The sequence below is a fragment of the Equus caballus genome, chromosome 17 (genome assembly GCF_041296265.1).
Source record: "Equus caballus isolate H_3958 breed thoroughbred chromosome 17, TB-T2T, whole genome shotgun sequence".
Classification (NCBI taxonomy): Eukaryota; Metazoa; Chordata; class Mammalia; order Perissodactyla; family Equidae; genus Equus; species Equus caballus.
The window spans coordinates 21710200-21734951 of NC_091700.1; the positions used below are offsets into that span (position 1 = coordinate 21710200).

At 42.9% G+C, this 24752-nt stretch overlaps 1 protein-coding gene across 8 annotated transcripts in view; it reads left to right on the top strand.

Annotated features, from left to right (window-relative positions):
* The window catches only part of TNFRSF19 (TNF receptor superfamily member 19), a 101910-nt gene extending 77527 nt beyond the window's left edge, over nt 1-24383 (top strand). For all 8 annotated transcript variants that reach the window (XM_001490872.5, XM_005601097.4, XM_070240096.1 and 5 more), the window contains 5 exons: nt 11501-11665; nt 12136-12261; nt 16016-16118; nt 16710-17103; nt 21767-24383. In XM_001490872.5, coding sequence (XP_001490922.2) covers nt 11501-11665; nt 12136-12261; nt 16016-16118; nt 16710-17103; nt 21767-21775 — 797 coding nt within the window. In that variant the 3' untranslated portion in view covers nt 21776-24383. The remainder of the gene's footprint in view (nt 1-11500; nt 11666-12135; nt 12262-16015; nt 16119-16709; nt 17104-21766) is intronic.
* The last annotated feature ends 369 nt before the right edge of the window (nt 24384-24752 follow it).

A 24752-nucleotide genomic window follows, 5' to 3' on the forward strand; every position in this document is an offset into this window, starting at 1 on the left:
TTCATTTCTTTTTAGTCTTGCTTCTCTCTCCTCCTCTGCCTGCAGCAATTCTATATTGCCATCTTCCAAATTGCTAATTCTTTCCTCCATATTATTGGCCCTACTGTTCAGAGCATCTAGATTTTTCTTAATCTCCTCTATTGTGTTCTTCATTTCCAATATTTCTGTTTGGTTCTTCTTTATCGTATCAAACTCTTTTGTGACATAGCTCCTGAACTCGTTGAGTTGACAGTCAGAACTCTCTCTTAACTCATTGAGAATTTTAATGATGGCTGTTTTGAAGTCATCATCATTTAGGTTATATATCTCATTTTCTTTGGGATTGTTTTCTGTGTATTTGTTACTTTCTTTCTGTTCTGGAGATTTAATGTATTTTTTCATATTGCTTGATGTTGTTGATTTGTGCCTCCGCATGGAGATAGAGTTTAGTTGCTCCTTTCACTTGTTTCAGCTGCTGCGGTGGGGGAGCAGCTGTTTATACTGCACCAACCAGGAACCCTGTCCGCAGTTGCTAACTGGGCCTGGGCCCCTCCTCGTAGCCACAGTGGCCCTTTGGATTCCCTCCTCTGCTGTGGGGGCCATCACAGGGGGGCTTCAGGCTGCTGGTGCCTACTGTTGCAGCCCACCTAGATGTGCTCTCTCCTTGGGGTCTGCAACGGTGTTATGGGCTTTTCCAGCGGCCAGGGGTGGGATCACTTATATTTGTCGCTCCGTTGCTGTCGGCACCCACAAAATCTCACTTGTCCTCTATGGGTCATAGGAGAGCTATTGGCATCTTCTACAGTCTGTGGTTAGTTCACCTAGCTATGCTGCTTTTGCCCTGGGGTCTTCTAGCCTTGTGGCTGGTGGCTGGGTGCCTTCTACTGGTGCTGTGCAGAGGCTTTCCCTAAGGCTGCTGTGAGCCTGTAGGGTTTCCCCCTAGGCTACGAAGCTGGGTCTCTGGAACTCCCCCCAGCCCCAGTCCTCTCCGAGATCTCCGGCTATCCCTAGACCCACGGGGCGGGCAACGGGAGCTGGGGGTCGCCCCGCCCTCTGGGATTCTCTCCAGGCCTCTCCTGGAGCCGTGAATGCTTGGCGTGGCCCCTCTGCTAATGGCAGACAGAGAGTTTTGTCTGCTGCCCGGGCGGAACTCCGGCGCTTCCCGTCTGGGTCGCAGAGCCGGCCTTTGAAACTTCCCCCAGCCCCGGTCCTCTCCAAGATCTCCGGCTATCCCTAGTCCCACAGGGCGGGCAACGGCAGCTGGGGGTCGCCCCGCCCTCTGGGATTCTCTCCAGGCCTCTCCCGGAGCCGTGAATGCTCGGCGTGGCCCCTCTGCTAATGGCAGACAGAGAGTTTTGTCTGCTGCCCGGGCGGAACTTTGGCACTTCCCGTCCGGGTCGCAGAGCCGGCCTTTGAAACTTCCCCCAGCCCCGGTCCTCTCCGAGATCTCCGACAATCCCTAGTCCCACGGGGCGGGCAACGGCAGCTGGGAGACCTCCGTACCCTCAGCGACTCTCTCTGGGACCCTCCGGGCGCCGCGAACCCCTGGTGGGGACTCCCTGCCAATGGCGGGGAGAGACTCTCCCCGCGGGCTCAGGTGTGCAACTCCAAAGTTTCCCTCTGCATTTAGGAGTAATTGCGGGGGGTTTAGGTAGGGTTCTGGTCACCTGTTTCCACCGTCGCTCCTCTGTTGTGTGCTCGCTCCTGCCCTAGATGTGTGTAGATCCTCTGGGGGCGTCCGTTGGAAGAAAGCCGCTTGCGGGTACTAGGCTGCTCGTCGGGGTCGGAGAGTTTTCACCTATTTCCACATCGTCCCGGAGGAAAGTCCATCCGCCTTCCGATGTATAGTCGCGTGGGTCTCTCAGACATCCTGAGATGCTGTCTGGATATCCTTTGTCAAGCGATAAGTGTCCAAATAATTGTAGACTCGAAGGGGGAGAGACAAAGAGGACTACTCACGGCGCCCTCTTGGATCTTCTCCCAGGCCAGAAAGCAACAATAATGTATCTTTTGATAGCATATGTAACAGTTGCTATGTATCTTTGTGAAAAATCTAAAAATATATGGAAAAAGCTTGTATGTGAATGTTCATAGAGCGTTATTCACAATAGCCAAAAGGTGGAGACTACCCAGGTGTCCATCATCTGATGAATGGATGAGCACAATGTAATATATCCATACAATGGAATGTTATTCAGCCATAAAAGAGAATGAAGTTCTGATACATGCTATAGCATGGTTGAACCATGAAAATACACTAAGTGATAGAACCTAGACACAAAAGGCCGCATAATATTGTATGATTCTATTTATAAGAAATATCCAGGGGGGCCGGCCCCATGGCCGAGTAGTTAAGTTCACATGCTCTGCTTCGGCGGCCCAGGGTTTCACCAGTTTCAATCCTGGGCACGGACACAAGCCATGCTGAGGCAGCGTCCCACATGCCACAATTAGAAGGACCCACAACTGAAAATACACAACTATGTACCAGGGGAATTTGGGAGAAAAAGGAAAAATAAAATCTTTAAAAAAAAAAAGAAAGAAAGAAATATCCAGAATAGGCAAATCTGTAGAGACAGAAAGCAGATTAGTGCTTGCCAGGAAGTGAGGGGAGGGGAAATGGGGAGTGACTGCCTAATGGGCATGCAGTTTCCTTTTCGGGTGATGAAAATGTTCTGGAATTAGTAGTGATGGTTGTACAACATTGCGAATGTGCTTAATGTCACTAGTGGTAAATTTTATGTTATGTGTATTTTACCACAGTAAAAAAATCAGTCCAGTTTTAAAAAAAATAAGTAAATATATACATGTATGTAAGTACAAACAGAAAAAGCTCATTTTGGAGTAATATTTCTATCCGTTGTTGAAAAACAAACCCCATAGTTCTAAGACCAAAGTCTAAAATGAGAAACAAGTAAATGATGAAGGTTCATTCTCTGACGTTTATCCAGTGTCCGAGTGCTTGGTAGAAAGTGGATAAAAAATCCAGCTATTTTGTTTATTGGCAGGCTCTTTTGTGGTACATCTGGAATTCATATGTTGAGTGTTACCATAGATATTTTTGTTTAACCAGTTTAGATTAACAAGATAAAGCTTACACTCCAGAGCTATATTCTTACCTCAGTTAAGATTGCAAAGAGCTCTTTGTTAATAATTTTTTCTTTTTAAGCACATGGCTAGAAATAGATTCATCAGGTTTTAATTTTTGCTAAACCATTATTTGACATGGGTTTTGGTTGGTGGTGGTGATGGTGGAAGAGCACAGAAAGCACTGGATTGAATTATAGTTTACTTGAAACAAATGTAAAAGTCAGAGATAAAATATTTTGGTAAAAATTATTAGAAAATGTCTAAATTATATGCTGATATTCCAGAACTAATTGTTAATTGAATTTCATGTACCAAAACATGGTCATCAACAAGTGAAGATGCTCACATTTCCAATTAAGTTGGAGTTTCCATAGCGACATATCGTACAGCAGGAAACCTGATGTAGTATTTTCATGTACTAAACTCTGATGAAAACACAAGCCATTGGTGAAATCTTGAAAATGGAAGCCCAGACAGCAAGCGTAGTTCGTTCACAACTTGTTCTTCCTGACTATATTTATTTGATACTCATCTGATTATACCATATAGACCTTAATAACATTTAAAAGTTAAATTTAAAAAGTCATGTTATTTTTCACTGCAATAAAATGCAATGGCCTCTTTAATCTTGGGGGTGAGACAGGTTGAATTTGTGAAGCTACATTTGTTTTATATCAGGTCAAGTTATATTGTATATATTAGCTGATTAACTAGAATTTACTGGTCTGTACAAAATTTGAACCAATAATCCTTCACACTATAGTATATTTTTTGCTCTAAATGGTTGGAAAGAGCGTAAGTTTTAGAATAAGACAAACCAGGCATAAATCTTGATCAAACCACCTGATGGTTGTTTGAAATATATATATTCATAAATATGTAAATATATATATATATTTTTTTTGCTGAGGAAGATTTGCCCTGAGTTAACATCTGTTGCCAGTCTTCCTCTATTCTGCATGTGAGCTGCCATCACAGCATGGCCACTGATAGACTAGTGGTGTAGGTCTGTGCCCAGGAACCGAGCCAGGGCTGCCAGAGCAGAGCTCGCTGAACTTAACCACTAGGCCACCAGGGCTGGCCCCAAAAAATCTCTTTATAGATATGTAGAGACCTCTTCATCTATAAAACCCTTACTGTGAGGGATTATTATAACATTTCTAAAGTGAGTAAGTAGGAGCTAGCTCGCTGTAGGCATTTGGTGTATGGTAGCTGTGATGGCATTGATGATAATTTGGGTAACTTTCTAGAAAAAAATAATTATGGGCTCCTGTCGTTAACAATTCTCTAGAGTCTCATGTCATTTTATCCATACTTCTGAACAGTTTTAGGGGGAGAGGGTAAGTAAAAATGTAAGATTAGGATGCCTAATTTGATAAAACCGTAGGAATGTTTAATTGTTCCCTGAATCCAATTCGCCTAATAATTAGCTGCTGAAATTGACACCAAAGCAGCTTTTGTTGGAAGATGTGACTGGCCTCCCAGAAGTCCTCTCCTTTTCAGGCTTCTTTGGTAATTCGTTAAGAATCAATCCTCAATGCATGTGTATTGTTAACTAAGATTATATTTGGCATGTGGTAACTAAAATAAGATCTCTGTGACGAGTCCATGGGGTGCTACTTAAAATTGACTGCAGAAGGCTAAATTTTTGTTTCATATCCATTTTGAGGTTATATTCAGTAATCTTCAACCAATAAAATGGTTGCCCAATTTATTTACATTGATAAATCTGGGCAACCCTTGCTCTTTCACCCATAGTCAGATCACGTTACATACAGTCAGTGCACTCAAACAGCATTGTTAGTTGCCCCCAGCTGTTTTCATCTGCACTGCAGTGTTCACATCAGCTCCATGGGCAGAGATGAAAGGAGGTGAGACAAACGTATTGTTGACATAATCTCATCTTTTTGGCTAGACAATTCCGCATTGAGTAAACTTTTTGGAATACTTCATGTTTTCCAGTTTCTTTCACAAACATTCATTCATACCACCATTTATCAAATATTTATCGGGCACCAGCTGTGTGCCAGGAACTCTTGTAGGTATTATAAATGCAGTCGTGAACAAAACTGACAACACTCCCTGTCCTTATGGACGCCATATTTTAGTGAGGGATGTCATTGGTTAGGGTAAAGGCTAAGTTGCTATAACAAGGAGACCCCAAAATATTGCAGCCTAAGTAAGATAGAAGTTTCTCTCTCCGTTCTCTAGCAGTCCAGCCAGTTTAGCCTGGTGGAGGATGTCCAGCCTGCAGGATGTCATTCAGATGCCTGACCTCTTGTCCCCATTGCTTTGCCAGCCTTTAGATATCTTCCTTATCTGTAGGATCGAGACTGGGCTGCTGCTATATCCAGCACCCCAGCCCACAGTGGAGGGGAAATCTAGGGCAAGCCGTTTGTCCCTAAATTGGAGATGACCCGGATGCTGCACACATCACTTCTGCTCCTCCCCTGATGCCGCACTGCCTTCTAATGTGGACGTACTCTCACACCTCACTGCAAAGGAGGCTGGGAAATGTGGCCTCTTGCTGGGTGCAGCTTACACACAAGCCAGACAGGTGTGTCTGGGGAAGCAGGATGGGTTCTCTTACTCCCGCTGCAGGGGAGAATGAGAGTGAAGCGGACAAGTTAAATGTGTAAAACGTCAGACGGCGGTTAGTGCTAGGGAGGAAGGGAGCAGGGATGGGGATAGAAAGCTGCAGGAGAGACTGCATTCTTAAGGAGTTTGGTGGGGAGCCTCACTGAGTAGGTGACATTTGAGGAAGAACATACAACAACCATCCATGCAGCAGCCCAGGGAGGAGCCTTGCAGACAGAGGCAGTGACAGGTAGGGAAGATCTGTGGGAGGAGCAGGGGGGCTTTTGAGGGGAAAGAGGGTGGGTCATGGTTGGAATGGAAAGCTCATTTTGTGGATATGTTGAGTTTAAGATCCATACATCTCTATCCAAGAGGAGATGTTCAGGAGGCTGCTGGATATGTGAATCTGGGTTCAGGAAAGAAGCTCAGACTGGAAATAGAAATTTCAGAGGAGAAACATACAGCATCCTGCTTAATCTTGCTCTTTAATGTAAAGGCCACACTCGTTTCTGGAGGCAGGAACCGGCCAGGCCACAGAGAGGTCCTGGGACTTCCAGCAGCAGACCTGTGCAAGGGCGCATGGAAGCTCGTTCTGCACAAACTCATCTGCCCTGAGAGAAGTTTTCAGTGGCCCCTCGTGGTGGATCTTGGTGTCTGCATAATGAGCTACTTAATCTTCCTTGTGAGGAAACTGAGATCCAGAGAGGTGGTCTTCTGGTAAGAGCCAGATTTGGGAGGCCAGTTCCTTCCTCCCAAGCCAGGCCTCCTTGAACAGGGCCCTTTGTTAGGAGTTTACTTGGAGAAGAAGGATCTTTTGTTTAGCAGGTTTTTAAACATAGCCTGCTAGGAAGTTGGAGTGGTTAAACAAGTAGGGAGATCAATGGAAAGCAGAGTTCTGTTACACTGAGGAGGTGGGCCTGGCACCCAGGCCGAGCGTGCACAGGCTGACACTGCCAGCAGCCGTCTGCACGGCTCTCCATCTCTCTCTAATCCGGCCCTTTCCAGGTTCAGTCACCTCCATCAGTTTCCTCTCCTCCTTGCCTCAGCGACCCTCAGTCATTGCTCAGAGTAGCCACTGCTGGCACGCTGGCTCACCATGCAACACCAAGGCCCACACTGAGGCGGGGGGCAGTGACATTTTCTCTTGGGGCAGATGCTCTCGTGTGGAACGAGCTTCCATGGGCACTTGGACAGGTCTGCTGTTGAGAAAGTCCATGACCTCTCTGCGGCCTGGCTGGTTTCTCCCTACATGAGTGAGTGTGGCCTTCACCTCCACAGACAGGAGCTACGCTTGCTTACTGTTAGTTGCCTGGCAGAATGTCCCCTCTCTAGAAGCTGCATGCGTCCATGGAGCAGTGTGGTCCACAGGAAAGGATCCACAGGCCTGATTCCAGTTCTCAGGCTGGCCCCGCTTTGCTGTGTAACCTTGAGCCAGTTACTCAACGTCCTGGTTTTCTCATCTGTAAAAGGAGGGTCATCAGTGAAATTTCACCACCTTGCCCTTTGTGAGGGGGGTGAAGTCACTGAAGGTGTGTTAGCAGCGTCCACGTGTGTGAAAGCCCATGGAAGGTCTCAGAAGCAAGTGCTCACACCTCAGTCAACTCTGTGGCCCGCAGATGAGTTCCTTCTCAGACTTTTCCATGTCTAGTCCAAGAGTCCAGTAACATAAATGTCCCCAATATGGGCATCTCTCCAGCCCCTCTCCGAAGCTCTTCGGAGGGCTGACGTGTGAGGAGAGTGTCTCTACAGTTGGGATTTGTGCTCCCCTGTCACACTCCACAGACGGTGAACCTAGACTTTATGCAACCAGACTCTGCTGGTGACCTCTGTTTTCTTTTCATCTATTCAGATTCTCATTCAATGTCATAATGCCTTGTAGGATGTCTCATTCATAGTAGATACTCAGTGCGTAATTGTTAAGTTGAGCTGAACTCCTAAGGAAATGTATAATAGAAATTGAACCCATGTAATGTATTGTAAACTTGAAGCCAAGAAAGCAGTTCTCACTGTGAAGTAATTGCCAAAGGGTAGTGCTAAGATGGTAGTGGAATTTCATAACTTAATTGATTAAGGTAAGGGATGCCTTTGTTTTCCAGAAAAATTAAAACTTCCCAAAGAATGTGGATACTCTCGTTCCCAGTCCTTCAGAAGTGCTGTCAGAATCCTAGTGAGGTATGCGTCAAGTTCCTTGCAGGCATTCAGTGTTCTTGGTGAGCTGTGGACAGGGAGTTTAGTCCAGGCAAGTGAGTGGAAAGAATCTTTAATCTCAGTATCATTGCCATGGGCACAGGTTAGCAAAACAATACTTTATAGTTTGTAGTAGATAAATCCTTTTCTGAGGAATTCTCATCCTCATCTCAACTGACAAGAACTTAGTAGGATAGAAGCCACCTCACACAGCCAGTACCTCCCCCCCTTTTTTTTTTTACTACTCAAGTCAAAAGAATTATAAGAAAATAGGCTTTTATTAGCAGCTTATGTGAATGAGTTTCAGCCCGCTCCCCCATAGCGTCTATATTTGTGTCTGCATTGCTGTTTATGACAATTAACTTCAGAATGATAAACCCATTTGTTATAAAAGATGATGCTTGCTGTAAGTGTTGTCATTAACCTGTCCATATAAACAAGAATCAAGAATGTGGTTTCCAGGGGCCAGCCCCGTGGCCGGGTGGTTAAGTTTGCACGCTCTGCTTTGGCGGCCCAGGGATTCACCAGTTCGGATCCTGGGCGCAGACACGGCACCGCTCGTTAGGCCACGTTGAGGTGGCGTCCCACCTGCCACGACTAGAAGGACCCACAACTAAAATATACAACTATGTACTGGGGGGCTTTGGGGAGAAAAAGGGAAAATAAAATCTTTAAAAAAAAAAAAAAAAGAACATGGTTTCCAGAGCCCTACTTCCCATGGGGACTCTCTGAGGGGATGCTTGAGTTAACAAGATACCTTTTCTTATTTAGGTGTCAAAAAGTGGGAGGTAAACGTTGTATTTTTCTTGTTTATCTTCAGATGCTACTGCCTGGAAAATGTATAGAGAATGGGCTTTTGGGATGTACTTTCCTTTAGAATTGCTGTTGCTATGGCAACTCATCATCGTTGACATTACAGTATCAGTACCCTACCTTGGAGAGATATGTGTTAACAAGACTTTTGTGATTGGCTTGGGCAAAATAAATCCTGAGTCACAAACCACCAAATTAAAAACATAGTCCTCATTTGGGGGCATTTTACCTCATTTACTAGTTAGAAATAGTTCCTTTTATATGAAGGCAAGTAAGTTGACTAATACATTTTAGGAAGATTTTAAACAATAAGAACTTAAAGCGCTCAAATCATGATCCTCCTTTAACCTGAAATCCCTATAACCTATAATCTCCTGTAACCTGAAATCTTGGTAGGCTTTTTCTGAATACCCAATACTATGTTAATTGATGAGTTTAACTTAATAGTTACAGCAGAGTTAGGAGCTTTGAGATCTTCAGCTCAAATCATATGTTATGTCTCATTTTGATGCCACTTTTGCTAAAGCCCTATATTGAACAGAGCTGGGTTCTTTGATGGAAAGCTTAAGCTAAGGGACCCGGTCTCACTCTGAAGTAAACTACCTTTCTCACAAACAACATGAGATGTGGTTTTCCACAACTTTACCATTTGGTCCAAAAAGATAATGCTCACATTTCCCGGGTCACTTCCCCTCCAGTGTAGCCCACTGTTTTACTTGCATAGAATATAAATTCCTCCTCAGTTACTTATTTGCCAGTGTTGGTACAGCTGTGCCTGTGTTCATACCTCCTTCTGTGAATTTGTCCACTGCTACAGGTCAGGGATGTCGGTTAATTGCTGTATGATGGACATTTAATATGTGCTATTTGATGATTACGGTATATCCATATAGCTAGAAGTGATAACATACTTTTTGTGAATATTAAATGTTTACAAACAAATATCCTTTCAACTGTGTGAGTGGATTATGATCCCTCTTCATCCAAGCCCCAGGCACATGGCTTGTGTGCCTCTTCAGGTGGCAATACAAAACCTTTATCAGTGTGGCCTGGAATCACTGGGCCTCAAAATACCAAGACTCAATCTTCCAAAATGATCATTCCTGCTCTCCTGTTTTTATGATTCAATAACATTAGCCCAAAAGTTTCTCTCTGGTTCTCACCTCAAGTGTCATAGAGTGGAAAGCAACCTTATGGGGTGCAGTTGGGGAGGGGGTGGGGAACATGCGGCCAGGGAAGAGGAGAAAGCTCCCAGACAAGGGACTTGTGTTTAGGTGCTGTGCTGCACAGACGTCACGAACCTTTCGTCTTTGGCCTTGGATGTCTGTTACGAGAGCCGTGAGCCGCAGCAGCTAACGGGCACTTGCAGTATGGTTAGTCCAAATCGGGATGTGCTGTCCATGTAAAATCACATCTGACTTTGAAATGTTTGTACGAGTAAAGAATGCAGAACAAGTCAGTAATAACTTTTATATTGAATACATGTTGAAACGATAATATTTTAAGATATATCGGGTTAAGAAAAATAGATTGACTTTACTTGTTTCTATTTCCTTTCTTAATGTGGCTTCTAGACAACGTAAAATTACACAAGAGGCACACATAGCTTCTGTGGGGCAGGCGTGGTCTGGAGGAGCTTCAGCAGAGAGGGCAGTGCCTGCGGCAGCGCTGAGGAGCTGAGCGCGCCTGAGGGGAGCGGCCCGAGGGCCCCCTCAGCGCCCAGGGCAGCGACTCAGGAGGAGAAGGCAGGACTGCCCTCTATGTAGCTTTCAATCTCCCTCAAACTCTTTTGAGGTTAATAGAGGGTGATGTGACTCCACTGAATGTAGATTTCTGGTCCAAATTAGTTTGTTCATCCCAGTACCCTAGAGATACTTAAAGTGCTAATTACGATCATCGTCATTCCAATAGCTCATGACTCAGTAGCACGGAGTGCAGGGCCTGTGTGATAACTCATTTCAGCCCCTCAAGGGCCGGGTGAGACAGGAACTATTGTTACCTCCATTTGAGCAGATGTGGGTGTGAGACTCAGAGAAATTAAGTTGCTGGCTCCAGGTCCCACATCTAGAGGTTGACCCAGGCAGTGGGACTCCAGAATCTCTGCTCTTAACCATGATGCGATACCACCCTCTGAAACAGGATCTTTTTCTTGAAACTTCCTTAACACATTACTGTGCCTGCCTCTCCACAGTATAGCAGCAGCCTTAATTTTTCTGCAAAACTTAGATGTTGTTCAGCAGTTTAACAGCTAAGGCATTAAAAAATGCTTACTGTCTCAGAAATTGTGGGCCTACTATAAGGTCGTGAGTGATCCAACCCCTTGTTTTTCCCAAAAGTTGCCCAAAAAAGCATATCTGAGTGCAGTCTGCTTAAAAATGTAGATAGTCTAATTCCAATTAAATAACAAATATAAAAAAATAGCAAGGGTTTTTTTTTTTTTTTTTGCTATTTTTTGCTATTTATTAAATAACAAATAGCAAAATATGTTTACTATGTGGCAAACACTGTGCCGATTACCAGGGGACAGAGAGAAAGATGACAAATTCCATCTCGCAAACAGTTCTGGTCAAGTGGCCCTGGAAGCACATTCCCGCAGCACAATGCCTTGAGGGTTGTGTGTTCAGTGTGGTGGGAGCAGAGGGGAGGCACATCCATACATTTGGGGGTTCGGGGTGGAGGTGTAATAGTCAAGAAATCTAAGAGGAGGGAGTGCCTGAGCCATCTTAAAGTACCTCCCCTGGGTTTCTGGGGTTTTATTTCCACTGCGTGAAGGCCATGCTGCAGGCAGCTTTGGTGTGAGCGCTTGTGTCTGCTGGGTTGTTGAGAGCCTGCTGATCCCATTGCTGGTTTTCAGGTACCAGCAAGGTCAACCTCGTGAAGATCCCGTCCACGGCCTCCAGCCCGAGGGACACAGCCCTGGCTGCCATCATCTGCAGCGCCTTGGCCACCGTCCTGCTGGCCCTGCTCATTCTCTGCGTCATCTATTGTAAGAGGCAGTTTATGGAGAAAAAGCCCAGCTGTAAGTTTTGAGGTCTTTCTGTTTCTTACATTTTCGTGACGTGCATTTATCATCATTGTCATTCGAATCTTCAGCAAGAGACTTGACTAAGAGGAGAATCCAGGAGCTGTTAAAGGGACAAAGAGCCCATGAAAATGGACCTCACAGCCGGCTAGCCCCAAAGAGGCACTGAGGGGTGGCACCACTTTATAAGGACATTGAAAGGCAGGGATGTCCCCCTGCCACTAGGCAAAAATAAAAATTGTTGTAAGCTCTGGCAACATAAGTACTTTACATTTTGAGCTTTCTTGACAAATTTTTTCCTATTTGTGCCTCTGTGTAAGAAGAAATGTTTTGAAGATTGAATGATAGCCTTCTTTTTCTTTAAAAATACAAAAGCTAGAATGGTGCTGGTCTGCATTGTGATGTTAACGAACCCCTTTGTAGAGGAAATTGTCTTCGCTGACAGAATTCTTGCCCCCTTCGTTTAGGGTCTCTGAGAGCACAGGACATTCAGTACAACGGTTCTGAACTGTCATGTTTTGACAGACCTCAGCTCAACGAATCTGCTCCCAGAGCCTGTTGCCAGTGCCCCCGGGACCCGGCCCAGAGCTGCGGTAAGCGGAGCGGTGAGGAGGCCATGTGGGGACCGGGGGGTCACAGCTCTGAAGCTGCGAAGAATTGCTCCTGTCCGTCCCACAGCTGGGCTGCTCTGCTCAGTTTTCTAGTTAAAGCTAATCTTGTTAAATTTTTCTCCACTGTCCCCTGATGGTTTGGGTGCTTTGAGTCTCTTAAGTATTAAAAAGAAAAGGAGCATCTCATAAAAATCCTAGAACTCTTGGGTAACTTTTGAAGCAAATTCGCCTTTGTTGCTTTGGGTCAATTGATTAAAATAATATCAACCTTGTGTGGAGTAGGAGTTTGTATCCTTTCTCGTCTGGTGGATTCAAACTGGGCATTAGTGTGTCTATCGTCATGTCTTTTTTGGATTTCTTAAAGAAGAGGGAGGAGGGAGCTCTGTGACAGACAGGGTTTCCACAAACCATAATTGCCTCTGGGATTATTGACAGAAGTGAAAGTTTAGGGAAGTAATTCAAATGGACATTGGTTTCTCGCTTGGGAAAAAACAGGCAAAGGGTATACCAGCTTTCTTTGCCAGTTACTTATATTCATCAACACAAGGTTTCTAGACAGACTTTCACTTCCCCCTCCTGTCCCCACTGTAGCAACCTCACCTCCTCTGCAAAGTCAGATCCCACGTGGCCGGGTCGCCCTCCTGGAAGCCCGCCCTCGCTCCCTTCCCTCTCCTCACTCCACACATCTCTTAGCACCTTTGAAGCAGTGCTCGTAGCACCGTTTTGTCTCTTACAACCGTTCTTTGTTTTAAGTTAATGTTTCCCAGTTAGATTGACTTATCCTCTTGGAACTATCCAACCTTTCTTTTCAAGAATTTGCAGGATTCAATTTTTTAATATTTCATACATGGAATAAGACGTTCTCAACATCATTATTTTCCTATTGATCATTACTCCCTTCTAGTTTAGGAATGGGTGAAGAATAAAATATGGGACTTGTGGTGGTGTGTGTGGATCTTTTTTTTGCCTTTGCCTACGTAGATAACGGACTCTTAGAGAGCTACCGACAGTGACCATGATCCTTAAAACGCCCGAGTGCGTTGTCTCCTAGATCTTATACAGTGACACTGCCACTAGAATCAGTGAGCAGGAATAATTTCTGAAAGATGAACTCAAATTTTAAATATAATAAAATACAGCTTTGTGCATACTCTGCCTCATCTTAACTTCCATCTGAAAAGAAAGATTCAATACATAGATGGCCTCGTTGCACGTCCTTTTAACAGAACTGGAGACAGTGCCCCGTGCTGATGCCAGGTTCCGGATAGCTTTTGATTTCAATCACTTCCTCCTTAATGGCAGCACCATTTTTCTTTGAACTTTGTATTATAACATAATTTCAGACTTAGAAAAATGTTGAAAGAATAGAACAAAGAATTTCCACAAACCCTTTACCCAGGTTCCCCAAATATTAACATTTTATCTCCTTTCTATATTTGCTTCATCATTTCTCTCTCTCTCTCAGTATGATGGAGATGTGTAGATATATATTTTTTTCACTTGCCATGTAAAAGTTGGTTGCAGATAGGATGTCCCTTTACCCTCAATACTTCGGTGTTTGTTTCCTAAGAACAAGAACGTTCTCTTACGTAACAGCATGATTATTAAAATCAGGAAATTAACATTAAGTCAATGCTATTATATAATCTAAAGAGTATATTCAGATTTTCTTAATTGTCCCAGTACTGTCCTTTGTAGCAAAAGAAAATCCCAGATAAAAGTTGCATTTAGTTGTCAGATCTCTTCACTCTCTTTTAATCTGGAATAGCTCCATTATCTTTCTTTGTTTCATGACATTAGTATTTTTTACAAGCACAGGCCAGTAATTTTTTTGAATGACCCTCAGTTTGGCTTTGTGTGATGTTTTCTTGTGACTAGATTCAGAAATACACAGAGATGATGTTGTGTCCTGATGCGCGGCACAGCGTGTCCATCCGTCCCATTCCTGGGTTAAAGTGGTGTCACTTTGTTAAGGTGGTGTCTGCCAGATTTCTGTGCTGTGAAATTATTGTTGTTCTCTTTGTAATTAATAAATACCCTATGGGAGACTCTTTAAGACTATGTAAATACCCTATTACTCTCATGATGATGATAGCTAACAAATTCTGGCTTTCTAATTCCATCATTCTCTCTACATTTATTAGTTGGTTTTCTATGGTAAAAAGGAACTTCCCCTTCTTCCCTATTTATTTGTTTACTTTAATTAGCGTGGACTCATGGACCTCATTCAGTGGGTTATGACCCTTTGCTATCATTATTTATTTTGATGCTCCAATTTTCCTGGGTTTGGCCAGTGCAAGGCCCTTCAAGCTGGCTCATGTATCGTTTTGACTTGTCCTCATTATTCTTTTAGCACTATCTTACTTTCTGACACAAAAAGAAATTCTAGGCTCATGTTCTGCTTTCCCTCCTTGAGCCCTAGAACCAGCCATTTCTACAAGGAATGGCAATGCCTTTTGCTTTTAAATAATTTTGAGAAATTCCACAGGGAGCATCGCATGTTTGTTGAGTGAATTGCCAGTGGATCCAGGCACGTCCCCATGATCACAGTGGTATATATTCAGATGGCACAAGATGGCGGCCTGCTTTGAGAGATTTGGGGGAAGCTGTGCTGGTGTCCGTCCTAATGAAGCCTGGTTTCCAATTGCATCTCAATACTTAACATTCATTTTTAAAAAGGGAAATATTTGTTTCATAGTTTTTTTTCCTGCTTATAAAGGTAAAGGGATAATCCTCATGAAAATTCTGGATACACACACAAACATATTTTTATATATGTAAATATATCATTTCTTCAAGTCTTTTTCTCCCTATATATGTGTGTCCTTGTATTTGTCTGTCTACTTTCGTATGTTTATGGTTTTTATAAATCAGAGCTACATGTGCATGTATATAGAGAGAGAAGTCTGGAATGCTGTTCACCAAATGTTGACAGTGTTTGTTTCCAGTTTATAGGATTGAGGAAGATCTATTTTTAAATTTCTTATCTAATATCTCTTTCTTTTTTAAAGTTTTTTCTTCAGTAAACTTGTATTATCTTTGTAGTCAAAAATATGTACTGCTTCAGTGAACATAATGATGTGTAAAGCTGTGTGCACATACCTAGTTATTCCCTAAGTTACACTCCTAGCAGGCAAAAGAAACGAGGATGTGCGTGTGTGTATCGAGTTAAAGGGTTTGAAGATTTTTCTCTTCTTGTTCTGTATTGCTAGACCACTCGCCGGAAGCCGTGCTCTTTCTGCTTCTTTGCCAGTACATGAGTCTCATTCCACGTGTCCTCTCACAGAGCACATGATTACGTTCCAACATTATTTTTTGTGTGTAGCAAAATATACACAACATGAAATTTACCATTTTAACCATTTTTAAGTGTACAGGTCAGTGGCATTAAGTACATTCATTGTTGTGCAGCCATCGCCACTGTCCATCTCCAGAACTTTTTCATCGTCCCAATCAATCTGAAACTGTGTGTCCATTCTCTCCCTCCCCCAGCCCCTGGCAGCCGCCATCCAACCTTCTTTCTGTCTGATTTTAACTCTTCCAGGTGCTTCATGTAAGTGGTTCATCGTTTTTTTTAAGATAACAAGAAAGAGAAAAAATTAAACCTCATACTCCTTTTCCTAAAACAAGTCCCCAAAGGAGAATAGCTAAGTTTTCAAGAGCAGTTTTGAAGTGGTATTGAAGAGGAGGTTCCCAGGGAAGAGCCGTGTGCTTCACCCGTCTGTGGTTTTCCTAGGGCCTGCCCACTTGATGCCATCCCTGTGCCGTGACAAGGCCTGCAGCGTCCACCGGGCCGCTCCTGGCTGTAGAGTGCATTCCAAGGCCGCTCTTCAGGACAGGTAACTGGGTATTTTTAATCAATATAATTTCACGTTCCCTTGTGCATATACGCATTCTACTCGATTTTCATGTGAAACTATGAGAACATCACTTTTTGATATTATTAATAACATTCAGGACATTGGAGGAAAGCAAACTTTGGCAAGAATTAGGTGAATCTCTCAGGGTTACTGATATCCCATGCAACATTCTTTATTCTTTACACTTTATTAGTTTTATTTTTGTCTTATATTCGTGATTTATGACACTTCTGTCATCTGTAAGTAATTTTTAACATGTCACGTACTCCCAGAATTGTAGAGCATCAGTCAAAGAAACTCAGTGAAGACCCAGGAAACTACATATTTTACAAATTGGATTAAGTGTAACTATATTGATTAGAAGTAGGTGTAGAAATTCAGTTTCAAAGTAAACAGAGTAATTTAACTTGTAGTGTTGAAGCAAGTTTATAACAAAGGAAGCACTACAAGTCTGCTTTAACAAATTGCTGTTTCATCTAGAAAACTTAAAAGTGTAGGTGGAACGTTGCTTTGTAGATGTGTTTTTCCTCCCCGTGGGACACTTAACGACCTTTTTGAATGTGTGTTCAGAAACGCAGGTCCATTGACAGAAATGACGCCCACTTTCTTCGGATCTGTCTGTGGCGAGTTTTCGGACGCCTGGCCTCTGATGCAAAATCCCCTTTGTAGTGACGACATCTCTTTTTGTGACACTTTTCCTGAACTCACTGGAGAAGATTTTCATTCTCTCAGTCCAGAAAATGAAAGTTCGTCATCTTTGGATTCCGACAGTAATCAGGATTTGGTTGGTGGAGCTGTTCCAATTCAAGCTCATTATGAAAACTTTACAGAAACTACTGATTTGTCTAGACGTAGCAGCTCACTGACAGAATCAGTGCTGACTCAGGATACACTAACTTCTAGAAGCCAGCTAGATCAAGAGAGTGGCGATATCGTGAACCTAACCACTCGGACCTGCCCCCAGGTAAGGCAAGGACTGGTGTCAGAGTGGACGTAGCGTGGACTTATGGAAGACCAGAGGGAGTGGAACTCCCACCAAAAATGTGGGGCAAGCTGATGAGAAAGCTTTTTCATCTTTTATAACTTCTTGTATGTTATAGGAGAATGTATTTTAAATTAAATTTCAAGAGCCTTTTTTCTTTTAACTAACAGCTAATCTATCAGGGCCTAAAGGGCAGTTGCATCCTTCTAGTCTTCTTTGTAAATCCAGCTACGGACTTAGCGCATCTCCTGGCTCTGTTCCTAACTGGGAGGGGTGAGGTAGTTGCGGGAGCCACTTGTAAACAGTTCCTCACCGTCGTTTTTCCCTGTGATATTCGTATGCCCAGTACTTCAGTGCACTTCATTCCCTGTCAAGTTAGTGAGAATTTTGGTGTCCTGAAGCCACTCCTCTCCCTCTTCGCTCCTTCACTCTTGTTTTCTAGATTGTTCTGCTTTAACTGATTGATCAGTTTGGTTGGAAATTGATTGTCAGTTGTGATATGAGAGCAAATGCAGCATAAGAACCTTCCAGATAGAGGGGTTTAAAACCAGTTTTTGGGGAGGTGGTGACTGCAGGGAGGGGGCCGTGGGATGGACTGCCAGGCTGCAGGTGGAGAAGCACCCGGGATACTGGGCAGCGACCCTGTCCTCTCCTCCAGGCGAGGATGTGGTCTTTGCTGAGTTTGCCTTAGTGTTTATAAATATTTCCTTAATGTAGGCACATCTATTGTTAGTATACGTCCTTGTGGAAGAATGATGCCAGCCTTGAGTATAAAAGGGCAGAGTCACAGCAGGGGCGAGGCTCCCAGCCCCACAAGCCCCTGCACTGCACAGACAGCGTTGCTCTCACAGCTTTTCCCTCCCTGCCCCAAATCAGGGGCCCTGGGGCCTGAGGGAAGCTCTCCGAGACCTGCTGCATGTGCTCCTGTGGGCCTGCGTTTCCACGGGCTGTTGTGTCCTTGTCTGATTATATCAGAAACAGCCTGAAGTCAGAGTGTGGCTGGAGCTGTGTTCCTTTTAAGAACAGTACGTAAGTTATATATTGATCTATATCTGCGGGGTTTTCTTTTTGAGGAAGATTAGCCCTGAGCTAACTATTCCCAATCCTCCTCTTTTTGCTGAGGAAGACTGGCCCTGAGCTAACATCTGTGCCCATCTTCCTGTACTTTATATGTGGGACACCTACCACAGCATGGCTTGCCAAGCAGTGCCATGTCCACACCCAGGATCCAAACTGGTGAACCCTGGGCCGCCAAAGGGGAACATGTGAACTTAACCGCTGTGCCACCGGGCCGGCCCCTGCAGCAATTTTTTTTTAACTGCAAAAAAATTCTATAGTGAATTTATGGGGAGTTCTATACAGAAAATGATTGTTGGCTTTGGAGAAAAAAAATGTTGGTTTTCTCAAAGTAAAGGAAATTAAGAAGAAATAAGTGAAGGGAGGGAAAACAAACAAATTAGACACAGAAGCCATCCTCTGAGGCTGAGAAAGATCGCTTACTGACCTTGTTCTTTTGAGCCAGCCCATGATGGTTATAACTTTCATGATAATAATAAAACTTAAGAGTTAGCGTAGGCGAGTGGAGGACTCAGGAATGGACCGTGGGCCCACAGAGCTTCGGGGCTGAGAACGAAGCAGGAAGGAGGCCCTGACACAGGTGAGAGGACCGCTCTCAACTCCTTCAGCAGCTGATCCCATTGTCCCCACCGGGTCCTTGCCAAGCACTTCTAAAATCAAAGGCTTAGGACTCTGAAAATTCGCTCTGAGTCCCATTTCCATTCCAAGATGCTGGTCAGTCAGTTTGGATGATAAACTCGCTGCGTTACCATCACCACATCTCCCTACCTCTCTTGTAGGGGACGTCCGAGTTACAGAATGACTGTGCTGCCAGCTTACTGACTGCGTGGTCAGTAAACAGAATTACCACTCATTTTAATTCTCCAGCTTGTCTGCATTTCTCTGATGTAAATTCTAAGACTAGGGGATGAAACATCTTGATACCAAATCACATCAGAACCAACCCGTTCTCTACCTTTTTCTGCTTATGTTGTTGGTGAGGTGGATGTGGGGTTGATAAGCACCATTATCACAGCTATATGAACGTAAGACTTTAGAACCAGTTTAGTATATAAAATTGGTGTATAATGATATCAATTCCTTTTCAAAGACAGTTGTCAAGGTAGTTATGAGCTGCATAAAGATACTTTCAACTCAAATTATTATGAAAAGAAAGTTCTAATTACATATAAAATGAATGAGAAAATGTTACATTCAAGTTGCACAATGTAATTTATTAATGAAAGGTTCTTGTTAGCTTTCCAAGATGTGTTATCTCATAATTATTAGAGAATTTTTGTAAATCTAAATAAAAATTCTGAATTCAGGAAAGGAATTGTTAAAATGTAAATCATTTCAGTTTTCTCCCTGTAATTAAAAATAGCAAATAATATTTTGAGCCCATTTTAGAAGATAATATTTTCCAGATTCTGAAAAGCACTTTCTCTTCGGTTGCATTCACTAAATGTGTGAAATTGAGTGAATGCACTTTAATCTTCAAAAGAAAATAAGAGGTGGCCACAGCTGCACGTCCTTGGGAGATGACCCTCTCCGTGATTTCAAGGGTCAACCACGTATTTAACTCGAATGGTGGTGTTTTTCTTCAATCCATCAGATTCCAAAAAGTATTTCACACTTCCTCCAACAGGCTAATTCTCCAAGGTAGAAAACATACTGACTTCTCATAAAGAATTTGATTGCAGCAGCTTGCTATTATAAACCAAAGTCAAGGACTTCTGTTCCTCAATTTCGTGTGTAGTGAGTTTGGCTCCCTGGCCTGGGCTCATTCAGAGTTCTGGAAAGCACTGTATTTCAGTTTGGGAAATATATAAAGGCAGCAATAGCCGTAATAGCCATCCTTTTATTTTATTTATTTATTTTTTTGCTGAGGAAGATTGGCCCTGAGCTAACATCTGTTGCCAATCTTCTTTCTTTGCTTGAGGAAGATGATTGTGCTGAGCTAACAGCTGCGTCAGTCTTCCTCTATTTTGTATGTGTGACGCTGCCACAGCATGGCTCAATGAGGGGTATGCAGGTCTGCACCCAGGAAATGAATCTGCGAACCCTGGGCCTGGAGCACCCAAACTTAACCACTATGCCACTGGGCTGGCCCCAAGCCCTCCTTTTTTTTAAGTGATTTATCTCTATTTTATTTTCAATGAAACTTTAATTTCCTATCCAGGCATTCACTTGTATTTTCAGTTTTTTAACTTCTGTTTCCCCCTTTTTTTCCAGCTGTATTGAGATATAATATTGTGAGGTCAAAAGTGTACAATGTTATGATTTGACACATATGTATATTGTGAAATGCTTAACGCCATTTTTGTCCTACTTGGAGTGAGCCTCAGATTTCTAATGCGTGATGCATTTGTTTCCCAAAACTGTATTTTTCCACAGTAGTTTTCGTGTGGGTGGTTTAAGACCACCCAGAATCTGATAATGAGAGTTATGTTCCAGAGTAAGACAAATAGGTGTGAGAGGCTCCTGTGGTCTGTATGACTCAATTTTAATCAAATTTTCCCTATACACACCTCCCCAGAGGGAGCAGAACTAAGATATTTGGGACATCATTTGCTAAGATATTTGGGAGAATGAAGCCAGCCTGTTTACCTACAGGAAAGCTTTTTTGGGTTAGTTTTTAAACCAACATTTTAAATGTCAGCATGAAATAATGGAAGGGATGGTAGAAAAGATATGAGATGACCTGGGCTCTAGTTTCTCAATCTATTTTTAAAAATCTCTGTTTTTTCCTTATTGGCAAAAATGAGTCTAATTTGCCTCCCACAGAAGGGTCGATGTGGTTATTACTATATCAATTGATCAACATATTTGATAAAATTCTCTCATTATCAAGAGTACTTCAGAAGCTTCTATTTATGGATAATCTCCTTAGACCTAGGGAGAAAATTTTTCCGTAAACTTTTCTGATACGTCACCCATGCCCAATTTGTAGTAAACAAGTTGGTGAAGGTTCCCGCATCAGTGCGGGTTCTGCTCACGCACGGTGGTGCCCCTCAGTGAAAAGGACAAATCTGCTGGCTCCACTTTGCTGAGGATGTTTTCCTATGAAGAGTATGAGTTTCCAGGAGATCATTATAAGAGAAATCTCATTCCCAAACTATTTCTAAACTTTCTGCAGTAGTTTAACATAAGTTTTAAATTCAAAGACTGAGGATGGCAGGCGCTATTCATTAGTCATCTCGTTCTTGGAAAGAAGGGACTAAAGGAGGCGAAGAGCTTCACCTACGAATGCTTTCAAGGAGTGCAGCACAGAAACAAGCTTCAGATGTTTGGAGGAGGTTGAAAATCAGCAAAAGAAGTTTGTTATACATTTTGTTTACTGTGAGTTGCATTATCATCTTGTAAGTTCTATTTGCAAATATTGAGTGTCTAGGAGTTATGAAATCTTTATTGTCAGAGTGCTTGGGTACCTGGATATGTGAACACCATTAATGAGCTTCTTGTCCATAAGCTTTGAAGTTCATGTGTACAGCTAAAAGGCAGGTACCATAATTTTTTACAATGACAGTTGAGCAGCTTTCATTTGTAAGACGTTGTGTTTAAAGCCTTCCTTCTGTTGCTGTTCTAGGAAGCGTAAAGGGCTTGCTTCTTGCTGCAATAGAAGTGTGCATATGGAACCCAAAGGGCGCCTACTCCTCTGCTTAGGCTGATGGACTGAGCACAGTCTGGACCTTGCTTGGCTTCTGGGGCAAAAAAAATAAATCTGAACGAAACTGATGACATTTTAAGCTTTCAACCAGTTGCTTCTGAGCCAGACCAGCTGTAAGCTGAAACCTCAAGAAACAACAAGAAAAGACTCCAGGCACTCGTGATACTTTGCATCTCTCCTAAACAAGAAGCTTCCATGCCGCAAGCGTGACTTCAAAGAGTGATGGGTCAAGTCTGCAGCCTCCGAGATTATGGGCATATAACGAGAAACAAATGCATTCTTACTTAGTTTTATGGTGGATGTGGTTTTACAAGACTGAAGACCCAGAGTATAAATTTTCATTTACATTTTCTTTCCAGAAATAATTTCATATAGCTGATTATCCTACTAAAAGTCAATGTCAGATTAGTTACCTTAGTTTTTAGGTAAAATGGTTCAAGAACGAATGTTTCTATTTGATGGTCACTTTTTCATCATCTTAACTAATTAGCTTAGGAGATTAGAATTGACTTCATCCTGCCTGCCTAAATCTTGGGTTTATTCAATGAAGTTACCTGACTTAACTAGGAATCAGAGGAGAACAAGTCTTTTCCAGAATCGACACTTCTAACCTCAGCCGCTGTCTCATGGACCCCTCTGGGAGCTGGTAGTGAGAGGCCTGAGTTGGGGGGGTGGCTGGGAAAGGAGCGCCCATCACCCTGTGTAAAAACCCACTTAATGCACATATCCTAGATTAGCATATTTATGGGAGAATAGGTTGATAGGGAAGCAGTTGTTACTTCTGTCGCTGTAACTGAGCTTAGAAGATCCAGAATTTCTTTTATAGAAAAGTAGTATTTGTAAAAATAATGATCTTTTATTTGCCTTGTATCTTCTATTAAAGGCTTTAGAAATTACAACATATCAGGTTCCCCTCCTACTGAAATATAACACCAGGGGAGGAGTCTCATGAAGACTACACTGCATACTAGAACCAGAAGGACAAGCACAATCTGTAGGCGGCGTTTGAGTGAACGGTCTGTGACAGCCGTAGGGTAGTTTGACCAGGATGCAGCAGTGTTCCCTCTGCTCTTGTAAGCTTAGTTAGCGTGATGATCTCCTCTGTCTGCCGGATGATGCTGGAGAGAGGAGAGCCGTGCTTCTCTGAAGGCGCTCCATCCCGTCCCACCCTGTGTTTGCTCACTAGATTTACCTCTAGAGCTGATAGAAGTGAACCAAGCAACAGCTCGTTTGTTCTTACTCTTTGTGTCCTGGAGAGGAATTAAGTGAGCAGGATTTATTTTTTTCCTATTTGAACCTACATGATCAGATCTGGCCTTTGTCTTTTAACTGATTACTGTTAGTTCTGTCACTTTTGCACTTAAAAAAGAAATAGACATTGGAACATCATTGTGTTAGAGTACACTAAGATATTTTGTTTTGGAATTGCCCTGCCCACGTCAGTGTCTTTTACCTAACATTTAACAAAACTGAAATAGGAAATTAGAGTGTCTCATGGTAACGCACAGTCTTTCCTGTCTACCTGGTGCCCAGTCATAACTGATTGACTTTTTCTTTTCCTTTTTTAGCATAAACTTTTGGTTCTTAAACTTTGGGTACTCACCAACTCTTATGAGACTTGTCTTTAGGAACTCATGTAAAATATTTAGGATTTGATCACAAGATGTCTATGAAAACGCAAGTTTCCTTGAGTGGCTTCATTGTACTTCACATGTGTGCCATTGTTTGCAGTCTGATCATGTTTGTTATGACAGAGGATGATCAAAGCAGCCCAGGGTGTGTTCCTTTTTGTAACCTGCATATATTTTCCATATGTAGAGCCCTCATTAACTTCAAAGGTGAGTACTTGCTGGAGAGAACTAGATCAATGCAAATGAGACTTTGGCCAAAAATCCTGAAACATCACTTTTGATCAGTAGGGAAATACTTAGGGTTGAAAGTCGATTTCAATTGATACTGTGTTTGAAAAATCCTAGGTTATATTTATCAAGATGAAGACATTTTCCCACCACTTTACTATGGAAACATACAGTGATGTTTTTTTGTAAAGTTTTTACACATTTTGTAAACACTTGAGAAAGAAATCCCATTTGCATTTCACTTTGTGGAATATCCGACAGCACTCGGATAAACTCAGCTACTCGAGGCCCGAGCCAGGGCCGGGAGCGCACGGCCGTGACAGCGCTGCGAGGCCCGTCGAAGAGGATGACACGGGGATCTGAGAGCAGCACGGAAAGGCGTGGCATTTCTAAGTTTGTGTATATGGAATGTATTTTTCAAATATAGATTTTTCTACTTTAGATAGAATGTTAATGTTGCTCTTACCTAGGTTAAGCACTATTGTCTGTGCTCGGAAAAAAGAAGAGGAAAGGGAAAAAACCCATCATTGCTTTAAGGTAGCCTGAATCGGTTCAGATTTCAGCATTACTACTTTGCATACTGGAATTTATAAATTTGTAAATTTTCGTTTTCTTATACAAATAGTTTTGTAATACCTTTTTTTATTTGTGAATAAAACTGATACCTGGTATTCTTATTTACCTGTCTGGTAAGAGAATGATTGCTGCTGTGAATGTGGGCACGTCTTCCCGTCTTGCTCCCCGTGTGCGGGGCACACTGAGTTCTGATCCTCCTGGCGTAACCTTCTCTGGCCCCTCAACCTTGTGCGGGGATTTGAATCCTTCCCAGTGACCTGGTTGTATCTCTCAGGCATGTCAAGCTACTGAAAAATGCTCAGTTATTTGAGAAGCTTTGGTATCAAGATTTTACTATGATCTCTTTTTTTTCCCTTCGTTTTGTGGCTCAAAGAGGGAAAGACCTAGAGAAGCAGAGGTTTTACAGTCATTCTTTTTGGAGGTCAGCAAGGCATTCTCCGCAGAGGAGTGGACTGAAGAGCGGAAGACGC